Genomic DNA, 21,685 nt, shown 5'->3' on the forward strand with positions numbered 1-21,685 from the left:
AACAAATCCCCCAAACACATTCAATTTATCAGGTTTTAAGGTTTCATAAATTCAAAATTTAGTTAAGGTTATAAGAAAGTTTTGCTAAGGTTCAAACATTTTGAGACAGAATGCGGACCCAGTTTCAAACAAATCTAGTACGATTTATGGATTTGCACAGAAAATGAAAATAAAACCTAAAGCTTTGCACACAATACCCAGAGAAAAGTCTGCAAATTTTGACTTGAGTTTTGCTCTGAATTCTCTAAGTGAAACAAGGGCTATAGACCCAAGAGAACAGTACTTCGAAAATGTGTTTGCATGAAACTCTGAGAACTGAAACCTCAGAATTTCCCACAGCTCTGATTATGAGGCATTTCTTCAGAATCTGAGGAAGACTGACTCAGTGTTAAAATTTTAAACTGCAACATACACAACATATTTCCAGTTATTATTATTTGATAACAGCGTCATAGCACCACTGAGGTTTAGCCCAGCCCCCATGGCGGGGTGGGAGGCAGAGCAGAGGGGTGTGTCTGGGTCAAATTTGAGTGAGTGGCATTGCAAACCCCATGCACCAGTGGCCAGGTCACAATGCTGAGAGTGGGGAGCCCAGCCCAGCCAGCCTGCGGGACAGGAGCCAGCTCAACTGGGACCTATTCTGGCTTTCTTGTGGTTTCTTTATTTCCTCCAATGTCTCACAACTCCCCTGAGGTCACAACCCACAGTTTGGGGAACGCTAATTTAGAGAGCTATAAGAAGGTGTTCGTTAGTATTTGTACAGTGCTATGAAGAGTTACAGAAGCATTTGCTAATGGGCAGCACAAAGTCACTGAAGAGCTCATTTTAAGTGTACTGTTGCAATCTGGAAACAAAATAACATTTAGAAATAAATATAGCTGTCTGTAGGAAAAAAGTACCATAAAACTTTGTGACACTGCATCTCATTTGAAGATCTCAATTAAATTATGGTTTCATGTTGCTGGGGGGTGGGGACGGGTGGGAGGGAATCAATTCACCAAAGACCCATCCGTTTACTCCATTGTTACTACTGAATTAAAGTGGGTTCTGTGCGAGTCCCAGGGGTCTGCCTGCATGGAGTCAATTGCAGGAACAAGATCTATGTTTTGATCACCTCTTCCATGCAGCTAAGACCACATTTATTTTAAATAAAAACCCTTTAGCAGTTAGAAGAGTTTCTGTGGTTTCCTGGGCTCTTTACCAGTCTGTATAATCAAAAGATTTATAAAACTGTGCTTACTAAAATTAATCTTAAAAATCAATAAATAAATAAATGTGGGTGTAATACCACAAAGGAAAATATGCCCATAAATGGATCACACAGTAATGACTGTTATAAGAACATTACAGGATATGCATCAGCACAGAGAAAAAAAGGTCGACTCAAAATACATTAAATTATTCTCTTATTTTCTCAGACTTCAGCCAAGTGATGGAAGAAGCTTCCTGCTGAAATTGCTAAAATGCAATAAATGCTTACAGTGAATAAGAGCTTCATTCAGGTTCTATGACTGGTGCTAGACATTCACATTTTACAGACAGATTTAGATAGCTCCCTTCTCTTCATTGATAAGTTTTTTTCTTCCCTCTGAGAGCCTCTCAGCATTTCGGGAGTTGTGTGTTTGAGATTTAAGACATTTAATGAAACTAATTAACACTATACAAAATCTGTTTGGAAGCTAGTCCCACACCTTTCACACTGAGAATACACACCTAAAAACATTGAAAAGGATGTAAACTGGTGTCAGATGCACCAATGCATTCTTACACCTGATTTCCAGAGGAAAAGAAAAAACATGGCTTTATCTGTCCTTTTATTTTCTTCTGACAGCCATATACAGGTGAGTGGGTCCTCAGGAACTGGCATCAGGAAGATCCTTTCACAAACTGTCCATCAGAACAGGGTTGGGCTTAACCTGCAATATTCATATCTGGATTTTGAAATCCTCCTTCTCTTCCCCTCTTCTACAAAGTTCAGTGATGTTCAGAATTAGGAATGAAACAAGGGAATCAGAAAATGCTGCTTGCCCAGGGTCGTGGGTAAAGCAAATAACTGGAGGGGAATTTTCTTGAAACACAGGAATCCTGGGGCCTCAGGGTCATAGTCTTTGACCCACTTCTAGTCAAGTATGTCATGGCTGCTAAGGCAATGTTGTAGTGTCATGGCTGCTAAGGCAACGGGAACTCACCTGCACACCCAGAGGTGAATTCTCTGGGTGAGGGCAGGAGATACCCAACCTCTCCTCTTCATTGCACCCATCCATCTCTGTGACAAAGTTTTGGAGTGCAAGGGGAAACAAAAGCCCTGGAGTTCAATGTAAGCAATGCTACAGAAGTAGCAAAGGTGCATTTTGTTTGACTTTAGGCCTTATGCACAGAGGGGAGTACAGACCATTCATGGGGCGTGAAAGAAGGGATAGAAAAAAGGACTGCACAGAGGAAAGAAACAGAGGAGGGTGGAAAAGGTTGAATGATGCCCGGGTCTGCCCTCTGTGTTCCTTCAGCTGTCGATAGAGCAGCATGCAACTCCTTGAAAGTCATTCATTTTTGGCCCTCTTTCCAGATGCAGCGAAAAGCTGGTCACATGAGCAGTTCACATGTACAGGACTAGGTGGGTAGAAAGTTGGCTGGTGGGTAGAAAGTTGGCTAGATTGCCGGGCTCAACGGGTAGTGATCAATGACTCCATGTCTAGTTGGCAGCCAGTGTCAAGTGGAGTGCCCCAGGGGTTGGTCCTGGGGCCGGTTTTGTTCAATATCTTCATAAATGATCTGGAGAATGGTGTGGATTGCACTCTCAACAAATTTGCGGATGATACTAAACTGGGAGGAGTGGTAGATACGCTGGAGGGCAGGGATAGGATACAGAGGGACCTAGACAAATTGGAGGATTGGGCCAAAAGAAATCTGATGAGGTTCAATAAGGATAAGTGCAGGGTCCTGCACTTAGGACAGAAGAACCCAATGCACAGCTACAGACTAGGGACCGAATGGTTAGGCAGCAGTTGTGTGGAAAAGGACCTAGGGGTGACAGTGGACGAGAAGCTGGATATGAGTCAACAGTGTGCCCTTGTTGCCAAGAAGGCCAATGGCATTTTGGGATGTATAAGTAGGGGCATAGCGAGCAGATCGAGGGACGTAATCGTCCCCCTCTATTTGACATTGGTGAGGCCTCATCTGGAGTACTGTGTCCAGTTTTGGGCCCCACACTACAAGAAGGATGTGGATAAATTGGAAAGAGTCCAGCGAAGGGCAACAAAAATGATTAGGGGTCTGGAACACATGACTTATGAGGAGAGGCTGAGGGAACTGGGATTGTTTAGTCTGCAGAAGAGAAGAATGAGGGGGGATTTGATAGCTGCTTTTAACTACCTGAGAGGTGGTTCCAGAGAGGATGGTTCTAGACTATTCTCAGTGGTAGAAGAGGACAGGACAAGGAGTAATGGTCTCAAGTTGCAGTGGGGGAGGTTTAGGTTGGATATTAGGAAAAACTTTTTCACTAGGAGGGTGGTGAAACACTGGAATACGTTACCTAGGGAGGTGGTAGAATCTCCTTCCTTAGAAGTTTTTAAGGTCAGGCTTGACAAAGCCCTGGCTGGGATGATTTAATTGGGGCGTGGTCCTGCTTTGAGCAGGGGGTTGGACTAGATGACCTCCTGAGGTCTCTTCCAACCCTGATATTCTATGGTTCTATGACTATAGGCTCAGGCAGCAGCCCACAGGCCCAGGATTCTCTCCCCCATTCCCATAGTACTCATTTAAGGAACAAAAAGATGCATGTCCTGGCCGCCTGGAGCCACCAAAGGATATCCTACCAAGCATCCTCCGCTGAAGAGGGAAACAGAGGCATAAGATAAGGCAGCAAAGAAAATAGTGAAAGAGAAGATATGGAAAAGAAAAGAGAACAGAGGCAGAGAAGGGGAAGCACGTGAAAACTGGCAGGAAAAAGGAGGGCAAATACTTGTTTTAATTAAAGGGAGATAGTAAATATCACTCACATTATAAAGCCACCATTATACCAATGTTGGCAATCTCAGCAGTGATTACAAGGATTAAATGGACATAGAAAGCGAATTATGCTCTCACCCCATGGCTTAACCTACACTGGCCATTTTAGGAAAATCTGCCATGTTTGCCAAAACAATGAGAGATCTGTTGACAGAGCATGTTTAAAGCCTTTAAAATAAATGAAGAAAGATGAGGCAAGGAAGTGATGGCAAGGTGGTGGCGTACTGTATCTCAATAGTTCAATAAACTCAATTCATGAGCAAAAAACTTGAATGTTAAGGAGATATTAAATCTATAGACACTGCATCCAAATATATACACCCATGGTGTGTGGGGCGGAAGGAAAAGTCTCCAGAGAAATGTTGGCCTCAGCAGTTTGCATATTTGCCGTCTGTTTTCATCCCCAAAGTTGCTTATTAGTCCCAAGAAATTTCACATACACACAAAGTCCTCCTGTTTTCTACATATAGATCTACATAATCTCCTATGAGGCTACAGAAATTTGTGACCAAAATTCTCTCTCTCGGGTTTTTATAAACCTCTATCATTTTGATAACCTGGGGAAAAAGTCACATTCCTGCTAAGACAGGACAAACTTACCTGTAAGAAAGATTCTGTTTAACTACCTGAACACTTGCTTTCAGCTTTTCACATCTCCTTTATGAATCAATGCATCACATAATCCCAGGAGATACTTTGCATGTCCGAGCCAAAAATCAGATAAAATTAGATAAAACTTCTTCTACATTGTGATAGTTTTACAAGCTAGGAAACTAGAACGACCATCCCTGTCAGTCTCTAGCACAGTTGGTCAAGGCCAATGAAATCTATTCAGAATTTGGACCATGTTATATGGCTAATATAAAAAAATATATTAATCTGGACAAAAGACAGACTGGAGATGCCAAGTAAGGAAGTTACATCCAGTTTGGGAAATAAAAACTCCCACTAAAGTCCCTTCAGTTGACATATAAGCTGCTTAAGTAAGGTTGCTGTGAAAGCATAGGACGGTTTACCCATCATTCTATTTCTTTTTCTTCCTTGGCAGTATCCTTGTGGCAACCTGCCTGCCTACTTCCATGCTCAGTTGGAAAGAGGAAACACCAGAGAAGAACAAAGTTATCCTAGTGGCAGGAAAATCATTTGTACACATCACTAAACAAAGATTATTGAAAGGAAACTTGTAACCCTCTTTTAATTAGTCCTGTAGGAAATGAGTATATATCCTCAAATCTTGAAGAGCAAATTTAATCTGTAAACCAGTTCCACTGAGGAGACAATTATTGTCCTGAAACGTGCAAGCTTATTTCTATTCAGATAAACATCTAAATGATTTTTATTTTCTAAGAGTTATTTACCATAACAGTAACTCACCACTTCATGAATAGATCGATTGAAGCCATCATCCTCTGTAAGGATCAACAAAATTATAAGAGCCATGTAAACATGGTGTGAATTCCTTTCTTCAACTTGATAGAGAATTTCAAGAATTGGCAAAACCTTGAGGGGGAAAAACAAGAATGCATTAGTTTACCCTTTCAATCATCACAAACAACAAACACAGAAGGTTTTAAACCCTCCTTGTGTCATCCTGTCCTTCATAATATCACAGCATCCTTTCCCTCCTGAAATAGCCACCCCTAAATACTGATGTAAAATGCTCAAAGGCCTTCCATCTGCTTTTTATGTCTCCGTCAGAGTCATTAACAGTCTAAACATATTCTTTCTTGTAGTGAGACACTGAATTTTAATTCCTAATCAATGGAATTCCTAGCCACACCAATTACTATAAGGCTCTGAAAATTCCATCTCCCATCTGATAGAAAAACTGTTTGCTGAACCAAATTTATACCAGTCCACGGCTAACTCAGTTGAAACACAGTTTACCTGGCTACAACACACGGGGCCCAATCATCTTCCTCACAACATTTTACAAAGGTTTAGTCAACACAGAACTATGATTTGAAATTGTTTTGTCCCATCCATCATAGCTAGACAGTGTTTGAACTGCACTATTCAGAACCATTGTACAATCAGAGGAGGGCAAAAACTGGCACCTTAATCCAAACCTCTTGGAATTTAAAGGGGTGGAGGTGAACAAATTAGAATCCCCAGATCTGAAAAACAATTTGGGTTGGATCCAAAACCAATAAAAGCCTGTTTTTCCAATTCTAATTCATATACTGCCAGTGTTTCAGTGTTCCCATTCTTATGGGAGTTCAGCCCAAGGTCTTGCAACATTTCCACAAGATGGCCAGCTTGAGCCAAAGTCTTGAAAGAAGGGCTGACAGGATTTCATTGCCACAGAATTAGTACCTAAACTCTAGTCTTGATTTGTCCTCAAACTCCAGCCTAAACTTATTACTGTCTCCTCACCATTTCTTTGGATATTAGCTTTACATTGGCTCAGTATAATTTCCCCTTTCCATGATTCCTAAATCACAAAATAATATAGTAAAAGGACTTCAGAAGATTCTTATTTCCAAGAGTGAATGAGGCACAGAGAACTCTTCCTAAGAGATTATAGATGCTTAAAGACTTAGCTTGATGTTTTAAAAAACAAACCAAACATAGCAGGATGAATCATGTGAAACCTTTTCTGGTGACCAGCCAGTACTCTGAATGCATCATATGCCTCTAAAATTACCAGAAATGTTCTGTTATAATCACCAAGTTCCAAAACAGCTTGTTTTGGCTCGACACATGAAAGACATTTTTACAGTTTCTTATAAAACCAGTGGGTTTGTCTTTATGGGCTTCTGGCACATACCTTTTCTGGGGCACATTAACCAGGATGAAGATAACACCACAGGAAAGAATGAGACTTTTTAAAAAACACGTTTTTCCCATCATTAGAACCAAACATCTTTCTCTACAAATTCAAAAGTTAGGGATTTCAAACAGTCACTTCTTTGCTGTTAAAAACCGTTCATTTTTCTACATCCTGCAATAGTAGGGATTGAGATTTTTTTCTCTGAACTACATGATCATTGAAACGAAGACAACATTGTTATATCATTTGTATTTCAGACAGAACAATATCAGTGCTAAAAATAAAATATATTTACTTCCCCATCCCTCAGTGGGAAGTGGTTTTCCCCATATCCTTGAGCAAACAGCTCTTCATTTCTATCTATCCCTAAATATAACAAGTACCATTGTTATGGCTGAAATGGACACAACTCTCACCAGCGTTCGATGCCACTAAAATTCGTTCATTAGAAACTGAGCATTTCTGTTAAGGAATGCGAGACACTCATCTCCCAGCTCCAATCAGAATCAACGTGTGCTCACTCGCTCTCTGTTGCATTCCCAGGAACTCCTGCCTTGAGGCGAGGAGAACAAGTTTAGAGAAGGACTCAGTTCTCCTGGATGGTAGCACAGAACACTGCCATCCAGATCATCCCTTCTTCAATATTTTTAAGCATAAGAAAAGCAGATAATGACTAAAGACATTTGTTTTTCTGACATGAAGCCTAGATCTCTTTAGTGTTATTACTGGCTTGTTCTGTCTTTCACAAGTTTTTCAACTGAAAAAGAAAAAAATTCAAAACTACCTCATACAAGGCTTACTGCCTGAGCTCACAGCTCCAATTGCTTCCAACTAAAATACAGTAGAACCTCAGAGTTATGAACAGGTTGGAATGGAGGTTGTTCGTAACTCTGAAACGTTCGTTACTCTGAACAAAACATTATGGCTGTTCTTTCAAAAGTTTACAACTGAACAATGACTCAATACAGCTTTAAAACTTTACGATGCAGAAGAAAAATGCTGATGTTAACCATCCTAATTTAAATGAAACAAGCACAGAAACAGTTTCTTTATCTTGTCAAAAAAAAATTTAAACTTTTAAACTTCCAGACCCCAACGAGAGACCGCTGAATTGGAATTAATTTGCAAACTGGATACAATTAACTTAGGCTTCAATAGAGCCTGGGAGTGGATGGGTCATTACACAAAGTAAAACTATTTCCCCATGTTTAATCCACCCCCCTCCCCCCCCCCCGTTCCTCAGATGGTCTTGTCAACTGCTGGAAATGGCCCACCTTGATTATCACTACAAAAGGTCATCTCCTCCCCGCCCCCGCTGGTAATAGCTCACCTTAAGTGATCACTGTCCTTACAGTGTGTATGGTAACACCCATTGTTTCATGTTCTCTATGTATATAAATCTCCCCACTGTATTTTCCACTGAATGCATCCGATGAAGTGAGCTGTAGCTCACGAAAGCTTATGCTCAAATAAATTTGTAAGTCTCTAAGGTGCCACAAGTCCTCCATTTCTTTTTGTGAATACAGACCAACATGGCTGCTACTCTGAAACCTTTATTCTTGTAGTAGTTACATTTAACACAGTACTGTGCTATACAGTATTTGCATTTGTTTTTGTTTCTGCGGCCTGATTGTGTAAGTCTGGTTCCAAATGAGGTGTGTGGTGACAGGTCAGTTCGTAACTCTGGTGTTTGTAACTCTGAGGTTCTACTATATGTATATTGCACATGGCTTTGCATTGCATACGTTCAAAATCCAAAACCTTTCCTAGTGCTAGTACAGTTATTCCTAGTGCTAGTACAGTTATAAATTCCAATAGATGATAATTCTCTTTGCACAACATAAAGTAATATAAAAGTACTGCAGAGTTTCATTTACAATTTCGCTTTGCAGTGAAAACAACAAAAAGCTTTTTGAAGTTTTCCCCAACGTAAATAGTGAGGTAAATACTTAGTTTCTTAGATGGCTGCTAAGTGGAGAAATATAGGAACATCAGCTTTTTAGTCCTGTAGGATTTATTACAGTAAAATACTAATATTTATTAAAAGAAAAGGAGGACTTGTGGCACCTTAAGAAGAGAGCTGTAGCTCACAAAAGCTTATGCTCAAATAAATTTGTTAGTCTCTAAGGTGCCACAAGTACTCCTTTTCTTTTCGCGGATACAGACTAACATGGCTGCTATTCTGAAACCTGTTAATATTTATTACTAATCAAAATTTAATATGTTGCCATGCAAGTTATAGGGCCTTGTAATAATTGTCAAGCAGACTTGTTAGTGCTGAATAACACTGAACCAAGCACATCTGGGACACATGTTGCTTCAGAACCGCCCAAGATACACATTATCTCTATTTGAAAGGATGTTAGTTCATAAACCATAGCTGGAGGAGTGTATTCATGTTCAAGAAGCACCCACGGCACTAAAGGTGCAGGGATAACTGAACTAAAATCACCCTTATTGGCACTGAGTGAAATATTGTATATCAGCTCAATCAGCAGTAATTTGGAAATAAACCAGACACCCCTGTTTCCACCCTACACTCCATTTATAACACAGCTTCTAAAATTAGATTTCTTCATTATCATTCCGATCATGTCACCTTCTCTTTGAAGCCCTCCACAGGTTCCCCAATTCACTGCAAATTTAACTTCCTTGTCCTCACCTTCAAGGCCTTTCATATCTGTGCCCCTCCCTACTTATATATCCTTATCTCTCAGCATTTTGCCCAAGCCTCCTCTGCTCTGGGAATTAGGCCAGACTTAACACCCATTTGCTTCCCTAACAACTGTTATTGTGCCCTCTTCCATGCTGCCCTTTGCATATTGAACCTGAAATGATTCATAAGTGGACCATCTGAACCTTAAGATTTCTGGTTCACCGCAAATTTAGATATTTTTAAATTTTCTGTGAACCAGAAATTCTGAAACATTTTTGTTTCTGAAACACTGACACATGGCCTTTGCAAAACTAAATATATTCCCCCAGGACCCTTCCAGTTACTACTGAAATTAACATGCATCTGATCAGTATCACTGCTGCAGTTGTGAAATTGACAAGAATCGTATCAGTTTCAGTCAGCAGCTTCTAGGGCTCCTAAGGTCTGCAGTTCTGGGGAGCCCAGCCCTGCAGACTGCTTGGGGCTAGGGATCCAGGATTCCACAGTCCCCATCCTGAGGCACGGCTGGCCTGGAGCCACAGAACCTGGAAGCCCGGTGTCCCAGCAGCCTACCAGGAAGCAGGCAGGGCTGTGACAAAAATCTGCATGTGATTAGATGAAAGTTCATGAACCAAGATGTTTCCACAAAACATTTTGGATTTGATGAATCAGTATCTTCCAATTAAGCTTTGTTTTGTTGGAAAATTCCCAACCAGCTCTATTCATACCTTTTCCTTCTCCAAACTCTCTTCAAGGCCCAGTCCTGCTAGAATGTTTATAAGAAATTAGCCAACAAATTTTGGTTAGGTTGCAGGCATTAAATGGGGATTAATGTGGTAATTAAAATACATATTTTTGTCTCTCTCTTTTTCCTCCTTCATGTACTATATCTTGTGTTAGTTTGTAAGCACTTCAGGGAAGTGACATTCTTTATACGTGTGGCTCTGTGTGTGTGGACAGCACCGGGCATACAGTGGGTACTAACGAAATATTATTAATTATCATTAATAAAAAAATTGCTAAATCACTATATACACCAGGGCTTGATCACAGACAAAATATTTTAAGTGCAGTTGAGATCTCTTGCATTTAAGCATAACCAAAATTCTTATTTCCAGACTTCTCAATAAATGCATTTTCACATACTAGAGTTAATAAAAATATTTCTATATGAAATATATTTATGCTTATAAATCCATTATTTAAAAATAAGATATTAACATGCTCCTTTCATTCAAAGATCTTGCCTTATACTACTCTACTGCATATGTGGTACTGATATTCATTGAATAAGCTCCTTTACTTCTACAAAACATGAAATAAACTGCAAAAACATGTAATAAACCATTTATTCTGCACAATGGGCCCGCCTTACACACACTAACTCATCTCTACTAGATCTACTACTTCTTTCCTTGTCGCTGAGTGGTCTTTAATCAGCTGACATTTTTACAGAAAGAATTCACCATTAAAAAGTTACTTCTAGTCCCCCAAATGTGGGCCAAATAAAAACAGACATTGAAATTTATAGATACTATAGTCGGTCCAGGGCCAGAGCTATTTAACCAGGAAAAAAAAAAGTTTTTATATGCATCTTATCTAAAGTACATGACAAAATATACAATGGTGTGAATATTTATGATCAATATTGTCATACCAAATCTTTGCCAATGAAAATTATAACAAATCATATTCTATAATAATACATCATCTCATCCATTCCTTAAATACAATCATTTCTGGGAGGAGAGAGGCAACTAATGAATAGTCCATAGCAACACCGCACAACCGTACAGGACCCAAAACAAAGAATTACTGCATTCATTAGAAACTACATTTAGCATACTTAATATTGATTTGCAATTACCCAACTAATATTTAGCCTTGAAAACAGGGTTAACAATCCATATCCTTACAGAAGGAGTCAACATTTTTCATGAACACAAGTAATACACAGCTTGTTTTTTATATCTGAAAAGCTGTTCCATGACACCATGTTGGGGCACTGGCTTTGCAAAGTGCCACCTACTGCAACACCAGCATCGCTTCTTGCAACAATTTGAGAGTATTTCCCAGTGATCTCCTTTCCAAATATGAACTAGGGATGCCCCTTACTAAATTTATGTGCTTTATTACCCTGACAGTGAGGAAGTTTTTCCTAATGTCCCTTGCCGCAATTTAATCACATTGCTTCTTGTCCTAACCAAAGAGGTTAACAAAAACAATTTTTCACCCTCCTCCTTGTAAAAACCTTTTATGTTACCATATTCCCCCTGCCTCCCCCTCGCCCCCCGTCTTCTCTTCTCCAGACAAAACCACCCAACTTTTTTCAATCTTCCCTCATAGGTCATGTTTTCTAGACCTTTAATCATTTTTGTTGCTCTCCTCTGGACTTTCTCCAGTTTGGCCACATCTTTCCTGAAATGTGACACCCAGAACTGGGCAAAATGCTCCAGCTGAGGCCTTATCAGTGCAAAGTAGAGTGGAAGAATTATTTCTCGTATCTTGCATACAACACTCCTCCTAATTAATGCCAGAATGATGTTTGCTTTTTTTGCAACAGTGTTGCACTGTTGACTCATATTTAGCTTGTTGTCAACTATAACCCCCAGATCCCTTTCCGCAGTACTCCTGTCTAGGCAGCCATTTCCCATTTTGTATGTGTACAATTGATTGTTCCTTCCCAAGTGGAGTACTTTACATTTGTCCTTATTGAATTTCATCTTATTTATTTCAGACCATTTCTCCAGTTTGTCCAATTATTTTTCATTTTAATCCTATCCTCCTAAGCATTTGCAACCCTCTCAGCCTGGTATTGTCCACAAACTTTATAAATGTCCTCTCTATGCCATTATCTAAATCACAGATGAAGATATTGAACAGAAACGGACCTAGGACCAATCCCCGCAGGACCCCACTCAATACGGCCTTCCAGTTTGACTCTGAACCACTGATAACTACTCTCTGGAAACTGTTTTCCAACCAGTTATGCACCCACACTATGGTAGCTCTATCGAGGCTATATTTCACTAGTTTGTTTATGAGAAGGTCATGTCAAGATAGTATCAAAACCCTTACTAAAGTCAAGATATACCACATCTACTGCTACCCTGCTATCCACAAGGTTTGTTACCCTGCCAAAGAAAGCTATTAGGTTAGTTTGACATGATTTGTTCTTGACACATCCATGTTGACTGTCACTAAAACCTTATTATCTTATAGTTGTTTGCAAATTGATTGCTTGATTATTTGCTCCATTATCTTTCCAGCTACAGTATGCAAGTTAAACTGACTGGTCTGTAATTCCTTGAATTGCCCTTATTCCCCTTCTTATAGATTGGCATCATATTTGCTCTCTTCCAGTCCTCTGGAATCTCTCCCATCTTCCATGAGTTTTCAAAGATAATCGCTAATGGCTCAGATATCTCCGCAGTCAGCTCTTTGAGTATTTTATTTCATCAGACCCTGCCAATTTGAAGACACCTAACCCATCTAAGCAATTTTTTACTTGTACTTGTTATAGGGCAGAACAGGCAGTTTCATACCCTGGTACATATATAAATATATATGATTACTCAGTGATGTTTTCTTCAATTCTGTCAGCTTTTCAGAAAGCAAGACGTTTTCCTTTGCATGTTATTTCTGGGCTTTCAAGCAGCTTTTTGGCAGCTGACTTTATTGGGAGAGGGAGGAAGGAAGGAGGATAGTACACCATGAGATTCTACATCACAGAATAAAAGATCTGGAGTAGTTCTGACATATAATCCCTAAGGAAACGTCCAAAGTCCACAGTATATCAATTAAAATAATTTAAAAAAACTAGCAAAAACCCTCAAACTTATGAATATTTTTCCACAGAGACAGAAAACTAGTACACTTAGTGCCTGTCACATTGACAGCCTGGAAACTTAATGCCGCTATTGATCCACAGAAGTGATCCACCAGAGTGACTCAGCCCTGACCTAGACTGTTCAAGTAAGGGGGGATAGAGAGGAATTCAATCTTCATTGGTAGTTCAGTGGCTGGCTTCCTTCCTGAATTTGCCAACAAGTGTGCCTATGAGTGCTAATTTTCATCATGTCCTTATCTGTCCACTAGGAATCAGACAGAGACCAAACACATTCCATACAGGTCCCCAAACAGCCTTCAGATGCTCACTGAAATCCAGCTTAGGTTGTTAGGTTATCTAACTATGAAAGGCTCTCTTTTCTTTTACCAACCCCTGAGACATCCAATTCTATCCTTACAAGAATTTTTATAAAATATGATTTGCATAAAAGATTGCCAGCACGTCTGCACTATATAGAAAAGTGATGTTCTATAAACTGCCATACTACAGAACCACAGATCAGGTAGGATCACACTGGCCATTAGCTGCAGCTAGCGCTGCTGGAAAACAAAAAATTAATTTAACAAAAAAATTCAAGGTTTGAACATTTGTTTCAGCTTTGCATTGGAATGAGACAGACCTTTTGAAACTTTTCATGAAAAAATAAAGAGAGAGGAGCCACACACCTCTTCAACCCCAGAATAGCCAATAGACGAATCAAGCAGAGCAGGAACTTGAATCTAGGTCTCTCCAACATCTCTGGTTAGTGTCCTAATCACCAGACTATTGGGTATTCTGGGAAGGTCTTTCTTTTAACCCTCACCCTGACAAGAAACCTCCCCAGCAAAATGTTTCCACAAAATATTTCAGTTTTGACACAGCATTTTCCTGAATAAAAAAAGTTTAGTTGAAAAAAGTTCCGGACCAGTCCAAGTCATGACCTCAATTCAAAGCAGTTAGAAAGTTTTTGCTACCATAACATTTCTAACTAAACTTTGACAGCCTCCCTCCCAGAACCTTTAGAATTGCCTGTTTTATTTCTATACTCCAGAACAGGTCAACTTTCATTACATTAATAAGCCAAGTAGTTACACTCTGCAGTTAAAACTTACTTAGCTTTGCAGTCTGAGTATAATTAACTAGAAATAATAGAACTGATTAAATTTCTTGAGCATATCCTGAAGGTCAACAGATTTGGGCTATATCAAACCAACTATAGTGTGTGAAGGGGAGACGAGAAATTGTCCAGTAAGGATCATTAGGCATGAAGAGTTTAAGAGCCTGAAATGAAGATCACAGCATTTTGCTCACTACTGATCCTTAACAGAGAGGGGGGGAAAAGCAGCACAAGAGGTCTGTTCCTAGTATTTTAAATGTGGGGTATGTGCATGCACAAACAGGGCAGCGGAGGGAAGAGCAGAAGAGAAAAGATGGTGATCTTAGAATAGCTGTCCTGGGTGGACACCACCTCTCATGCTCCTGTAGTTAGGACACCTGAAAACAGGAAAGGGGTAAAGCTAGTAAGTGGCTTCAGAAGATGCTGCCCAATTTGAGCAGAAGTGGCTTTACCATGGTCAGGAGAGGCTATCCCAGCTAAATAACAACTCAGGAACAGTTTGGAGGACACTGTCGAAGCTGTGCTCCTTATTCTAGGAAATACCGTAAGAAGTGTGGACAATTCATCACACCTTTAACTAATAGTCACAAATTTTTACCTGTCGACACTCTAACACATTTAGATCTGTGTTGACTAATACTTTCCTGGCTAATGAAAGCTTGAAACACAGTTTATTTATATGAATTCAAAGTTTTCCTTTTGATTTCTCCTCACATTATTCATTAAAGAATACCAACTAATGATATTTATATCTAAAACAAATGGAAGACCATTATGTCACTAAGGACCAAATCTATATAGGCCTGTTACAACATGTCACATTATACAAGCACATGCGGAGCTGCATGCTGATACTGAATCTGTCTGTGCAAATACAGGTTTCTGCACGTGCAAGTTTGCAAATGCATTTTTGGAACCCTGTTAAAAATATCAGAGTGATAGAGTTTAAGTTGCAAAGGGACCACCAGATCATGTAGCCTGACCTCCTGTATATCACAGGCCACTAAACACCTATGGTCTTAACTCTCCTGCCATCTTGGCCCACCCATGCCATTCTTATTCTATCCAATCTCCCCCCGCATTTAAACACATTAAATTTCCCTATCAATTTTGCTTACATTCCAGAGATTTATACTTTTATCAGTGCTATCTCTTAATCCAGTCACATGCTGAGCATAATAATATGAACAAGACATGACGAATCATGGACAAGTAATTCACAATCCATTGTCCTATAGAGATTCTCTCTACCCCCAGAATATTGAATAACATCACACAACCATACACAAACCTCCACAAATCAACCCCAATTGCCAAATATTAAGTATTAAATATGCAGTACAATACTTACAAGATTTTCCATATCAGTGCGGGCCAACATATATGTCCGAACATTGCTGTTCTGATGCAGTAATATGTATAAAAGGAGAGTTGCTTGATCAGATTTCTGCTGTTCACACAAAGCTGTGTACAAACTGTTAAAATTAATCTGGAAAGCATGTGGACTTGGTGAAGGAAAAGCAGTGCTATCTGGAATAAAGAAACCAAAAACATATTTAAAAAAAAATTTTACCACCTCGGCTTCTGTTTGTTTTACAGACACTTTCATGTCTGACACAGGCACCACAGAAAGAACTGGAGCTAAATATCTGCAGAAATAATCTTCAGTCAGTCTTGGTTCAACTTTTACTGGTGACCATAAACCTTAGCCAAGTCTCATAAAACTTTAGTTATGTCAAAGTTACAACTGTTTTCACACCTGAGAACTGGTGAGCCTTCCTTATACCCATAGTAGTCTTTCTTGCTCCTCCCTCCAACTCACAGTCAGTCATGCCTGTAACAAAGCAGCCTTGTCACCCTTTATTTCCCTTCCTGACTCTCAAGGTAAGAAAAGAAGGCAGCTCAGGAAATGCTGGGTAATGGTGAAGCTACAGGGCTTTTCTTAAGAGCTAGAATTCCAAGGGAACATGAAGGAGTAGGTTTGTTTCTAGTCCCAAAATGATCCAACTTCCGGGTTTAGTTTACAGTGCTCTAGGAGTATCACATCTGTATTTACTGGTATGTATTAATCTTTCAAAGGGCTAGTCTACATTGAAAACTTAAATTGGCTTAGTTACGTCTCTCAGAGTTGTGAAAAATCCATACCCCAAAGAGACTGAGCTATGCCGACCTAACCCTCCGTGCAGACGGTGCTAGATCAGCAGAAGAATTCTCTCAATTTAGCTACTATCTCTTAGGGAGGTGGATTAACTACAGCAATGGGAGAAGCCCTCCCATTGCTGTGGTGAGTGTCTACACTGAAGCATTACAGTATTGCAGCTGTAGAATTTTAAGTGTAGACATACTGTAAGTAATCTATGTTCAATGGCCATAATATAGGCCTTGGTTAGTCTAGAAAGAAAGGTGTGTTCTGTTTTAAATTAGATTAGCTAATGTGATTTGAAACATCACTTAGCACAGTTTAACTCCTTGAAAATTGTGTCAGGTGGTTATGGTGTGTATGGCATAACTTAGGGTGAAGGTGGAGATGGAAGCAGAACAGAATATTATGAAAGTAACAGTAAAAAAGGTTGAAAACTGGTTTCTGTGTGTTTCTATGATGTTTGTGGAACTATGTGACTTTTCAGCTATATCTGAGATATAAGCAGCTCAGAAATGTCCATTTAAAATAAAAAAAACTTGTAAGTGGATACATGGAAAAAGATATTTCTTGCTATATGAAATTCCAGAATGCTGCACTAAGTCAACTGGACATAGCTTTATTTTCAGAGAAGGTGAGCTGTCTGGAGCACCAGGAAAAATTAAAGCAGCCTTTCAAGATAACACTTGCTCTCTTGCTGGCTGTATTTCAAGGAATCCCTGTTGAGGTTACAGGGACAAACCATCCCGATGAGTCGAAAGAATAGTAAATATGGCAGGCGACCAACTTGGCTTAATGGTGAAATCCTAGCGGATCTTAAACATAAAAAAGAAGCTTACAAGAAGTGGAAGGTTGGACATATGACCAGGGAAGAGTATAAAAATATTGCTCGGGCATGTAGGAATGTTATCAGGAGGGCCAAATCGCACCTGGAGCTGCAGCTAGCCAGAGATGTCAAGAGTAACAAGAAGGGTTTCTTCAGGTATGTTGGCAACAAGAAGAAAGCCAAGGAATGTGTGGGCCCCTTACTGAATGAGGGAGGCAACCTAGTGACAGAGGATGTGGAAAAAGCTAATGTACTCAATGCTTTTTTTGCCTCTGTCTTCACGAACAAGGTCAGCTCCCAGACTGCTGCGCTGGGCATCACAAAATGCGGAAGAGATGGCCAGCCCTCTGTGGAGATAGAGGCGGTTAGGGACTATTTAGAAAAGCTGGACGTGCACAAGTCCATGGGGCCGGACGAGTTGCATCCGAGAGTGCTGAAGGAATTGGCGGCTGTGATTGCAGAGCCACTGGCCATTATCTTTGAAAACTCGTGGCGAACCGGGGAAGTCCCGGATGACTGGAAAAAGGCTAATGTAGTGCCAATCTTTAAAAAAGGGAAGAAGGAAGATCCTGGGAACTACAGGCCAGTCAGCCTCACCTCAGTCCCTGGAAAAATCATGGAGCAGGTCCTCAAAGAATCAATCCTGAAGCACTTGCATGAGAGGAAAGTGATCAGGAACAGCCAGCATGGATTCACCAAGGGAAGGTCATGCCTGACTAATCTAATCGCCTTTTATGATGAGATTACTGGTTCTGTGGATGAAGGGAAAGCAGTGGATGTATTGTTTCTTGACTTTAGCAAAGCTTTTGACACGGTCTCCCATAGTATTCTTGTCAGCAAGTTAAGGAAGTATGGGCTGGATGAATGCACTATAAGGTGGGTAGAAAGCTGGCTAAATTGTCGGGCTCAACGGGTAGTGATCAATGGCTCCATGTCTAGTTGGCAGCCGGTATCAAGTGGAGTGCCCCAGGGGTCGGTCCTGGGGCCGGTTTTATTCAATATCTTCATAAATGATCTGGAGGATGGTGTGGATTGCACTCTCAGCAAATTTGCGGATGATACTAAACTGGGAGGAGTGGTAGATACGCTGGAGGGGAGGGATAGGATACAGAAGGACCTAGACAAATTGGAGGATTGGGCCAAAAGGAATCTGATGAGGTTCAATAAGGATAAGTGCAGGGTCCTGCACTTAGGACGGAAGAACCCAATGCACAGCTACAGACTAGGGACCGAATGGCTAGGCAGCAGTTCTGCAGAAAAGGACCTAGGGGTGACAGTGGACGAGAAGCTGGATATGAGTCAGCAGTGTGCCCTTGTTGCCAAGAAGGCCAATGGCATTTTGGGATGTATAAGTAGGGGCATAGCGAGCAGATCGAGGGACGTGATCGTTCCCCTCTATTCGACATTGGTGAGGCCTCATCTGGAGTACTGTGTCCAGTTTTGGGCCCCACACTTCAAGAAGGATGTGGATAAATTGGAGAGAGTCCAGCGAAGGGCAACAAAAATGATTAGGGGACTGGAACACATGAGTTATGAGGAGAGGCTGAGGGAGCTGGGATTGTTTAGCCTGCAGAAGAGAAGAATGAGGGGGGATTTGATAGCTGCTTTCAACTACCTGAAAGGGGGTTCCAAAGAGGATGGCTCTAGACTGTTCTCAATGGTAGCAGATGACAGAACGAGGAGTAATGGTCTCAAGTTGCAGTGGGGGAGGTTTAGATTGGATATTAGGAAAAACTTTTTCACTAAGAGGGTGGTGAAACACTGGAATGCGTTACCTAGGGAGGTGGTAGAATCTCCTTCCTTAGAGGTTTTTAAGGTCAGGCTTGACAAAGCCCTGGCTGGGATGATTTAACTGGGAATTGGTCCTGCTTTGAGCAGGGGGTTGGACTAGATGACCTTCTGGGGTCCCTTCCAACCCTGATATTCTATGATTCTATGATTCTATGATTCTTGCCCAGAGTAATTTTTAAGATAGAATGGAAAACCTAGCGGGCGGTTTTGTTTATTTTTGTTGTGGTTTTTTTAAAATTGTGATCACCATGGTGAAGGTAGGCAAGCATGTGTGTGTGTGTCTGAGCTGATTTGCTGATTACTTTCCATACCAAGCTTTCAAAAGCTGAAAATTGGACTAAGCAGTTTTAACGTTGTTTCACGTAACAGCGTCAGCTATAGAGTTTTCAAAGCGATCAGAACTTCAGAATCTACTCTTAATCTCCCCAGGACTTGAATTAGCATATTAGGGGTGCTGGAGAACAGCTAATACTTTGCATGTGAATCCTCTATTTTTCATAAAAGCAAGATAATGATCAAATATTACACATTATACCACCATGAAAACAGTGGTGACTTCAACATTCTCACCAGCTATGCTGCTATGGAAAAGAACTGCAAGCCAATACGAATTTAATCTTCAAATGAGCAGTCCTGCACTTCTCTACTATGCTTTTCAACTTTTCTTAATAAACTTTTACATCTGTGCAGCGTATGCATCAAAAACTCCTGTGCATCAAAAACACTCCCGTTTTTAAAAAAGCCACTACTTTTCTCTTTCTTTTCCTTCCATATTCCCAGAATAAACCATTGTCAGGTTGTATTCCATTAATCCAAAACAACTGCTACTTTGTGAAAATATTTTTTATTAAAATTTAAAATGTAAGTGTAGCTAGAGATGACGAAGCAGATTAATTCAACACACTTTACTAAAGGAGCACTTAGATGCTATTGTCAACTGAGAATTCTACATGTCTCAAGGCTCAAGCTGTGTGAATTACTAAACAAAACCACTAACAGTTGCAACTTTTCTTTACCAGTTTTGTTATAGAGACACTTACAAACCTTTTTAAAAATTGCCAAAAACTACCAAAAGAATCTTTTAAAAACATTATGGAAGAAGAGTCCTAAAGAATTTAATAAAGACAGATAATCTTTCCAAACCTATTTATGGACTTCAATAGCAGGGATATAATCTGTATTATATTCCATAGAATGGTTTTAAAAATTCTATAGAAAAGATGTAGTTACTCTTTATTAAATTCTACAGGTTTCAGAGTAATTTCTCTAGAACACTATTGGTCTCATCCCCAATAAATTAGACAGGATATCTTCATAATGAAAACAGATAATTCTTGTATTATATTCAGACCTTTTATATAGTTAAAGTTGCAACAAGGCTTCCATTATAATTCTTGTTAAGAACATAAGAACAGCCACATTGGGTCAGACCAAAGGTCCATCTAGCCCAGTATCCTGTCTTCAGACAGTGGCCAATGCCAGGTGCCTCAAAGGGAATGAACAGAACAGGTAATCATCAAGTGATCCAACCCCTGTCGCCCATTCCCAGCTTCTGGCAAACAGAGACTAGGGACACCACCCCGCCCATCCTGGCTAATAGCCATCGATGGACCGATTCTCCATGAATTTATCTAGTGCTTTTTTGAACCCTGTTATAGTCTTGGCCATCACAACATCATCTGGCAAGGAGCTCCACAGGCTGACTGTGTGTTGTGTGAAAAAATACTTCCTTTTGTTTTGTTTTAAACCTGCTGCCTATTAATTGTATTTGGTGACCCCTAGTTCTTGTGTTATGAGAAGGAGTAAATAACACTTCCTTATTTACTTTCTTCACACCAGTCATGATTTTATAGACCTCTATCATATCCCACCACAGTCGTCTCTTTTCCAAGCTGAAAAGTCACAGTCTTATTAATCTGTCCTCAGATGGAAGCCATTCCATACTCCTAATAATTTTTGTTGCCCTTTTCTGAACCTTTTCCAAGTACAGTAGATCTTTTTTGAGATGGGGCGACCACATCTGCATGCAATATTCAAGATATGGGCATACCATGGATTTATATAGAGGCAATATGATATTTTCTGTCTTATTATATATCCCTTTCTTAATGATTCCCAACATTCTATTCACTTTTTTAACTGTCGCAGTACATTGAATTCATGTTTTCAGAAAACTATCCACAATGACTCCAATATCTCTTTCTTGAGTGGTAACAGCTAATTTAGACCCCATCATTTTACATGTATACTTGGGATTATGTTTTTCAGTGTACATTATTTTTGCATTTATCAACACTGAATTTCATCTGCCATTGTGTTGCCCAGACACCCAGTTTTGTGAAATCCTTTTGCAGCTCTTTGCAGTTTGCTTGGGACTTAACTATCTTGAGTAGTTTTACGTCATCTTCAAATTTTGCCATCTCACTGTTTACCCTTTTTCCAGATCATTTAGGAATATGTTAACTAGGTGATCTGGAAAAAGAGGCAAACACTGTTGTCATGCACGTTTGTTTTCCCTGCCTCCCAGTTTTTCCAGAGGAATAAATTT

General features: G+C 40.0%; 1 protein-coding gene across 3 annotated transcripts in view; it reads right to left on the bottom strand.

Moving 5' to 3' along the window:
- Window positions 1–21,685, bottom strand: part of DYM (dymeclin) — a 385,616-nt gene that overhangs the window by 176,993 nt on the left and 186,938 nt on the right. For all 3 annotated transcript variants that reach the window (XM_084627911.1, XM_084627912.1, XM_084627910.1), the window contains 2 exons: window positions 15,732–15,910; window positions 5,380–5,505 (listed from right to left, as the gene is read on the bottom strand). In XM_084627911.1, coding sequence (XP_084484037.1) covers window positions 5,380–5,505; window positions 15,732–15,910 — 305 coding nt within the window. The remainder of the gene's footprint in view (window positions 1–5,379; window positions 5,506–15,731; window positions 15,911–21,685) is intronic.

The sequence above is a fragment of the Lepidochelys olivacea genome, assembly GCF_965140295.1.
Source record: "Lepidochelys olivacea isolate rLepOli2 genome assembly, chromosome: 5".
Taxonomy (NCBI): Eukaryota; Metazoa; Chordata; order Testudines; family Cheloniidae; genus Lepidochelys; species Lepidochelys olivacea.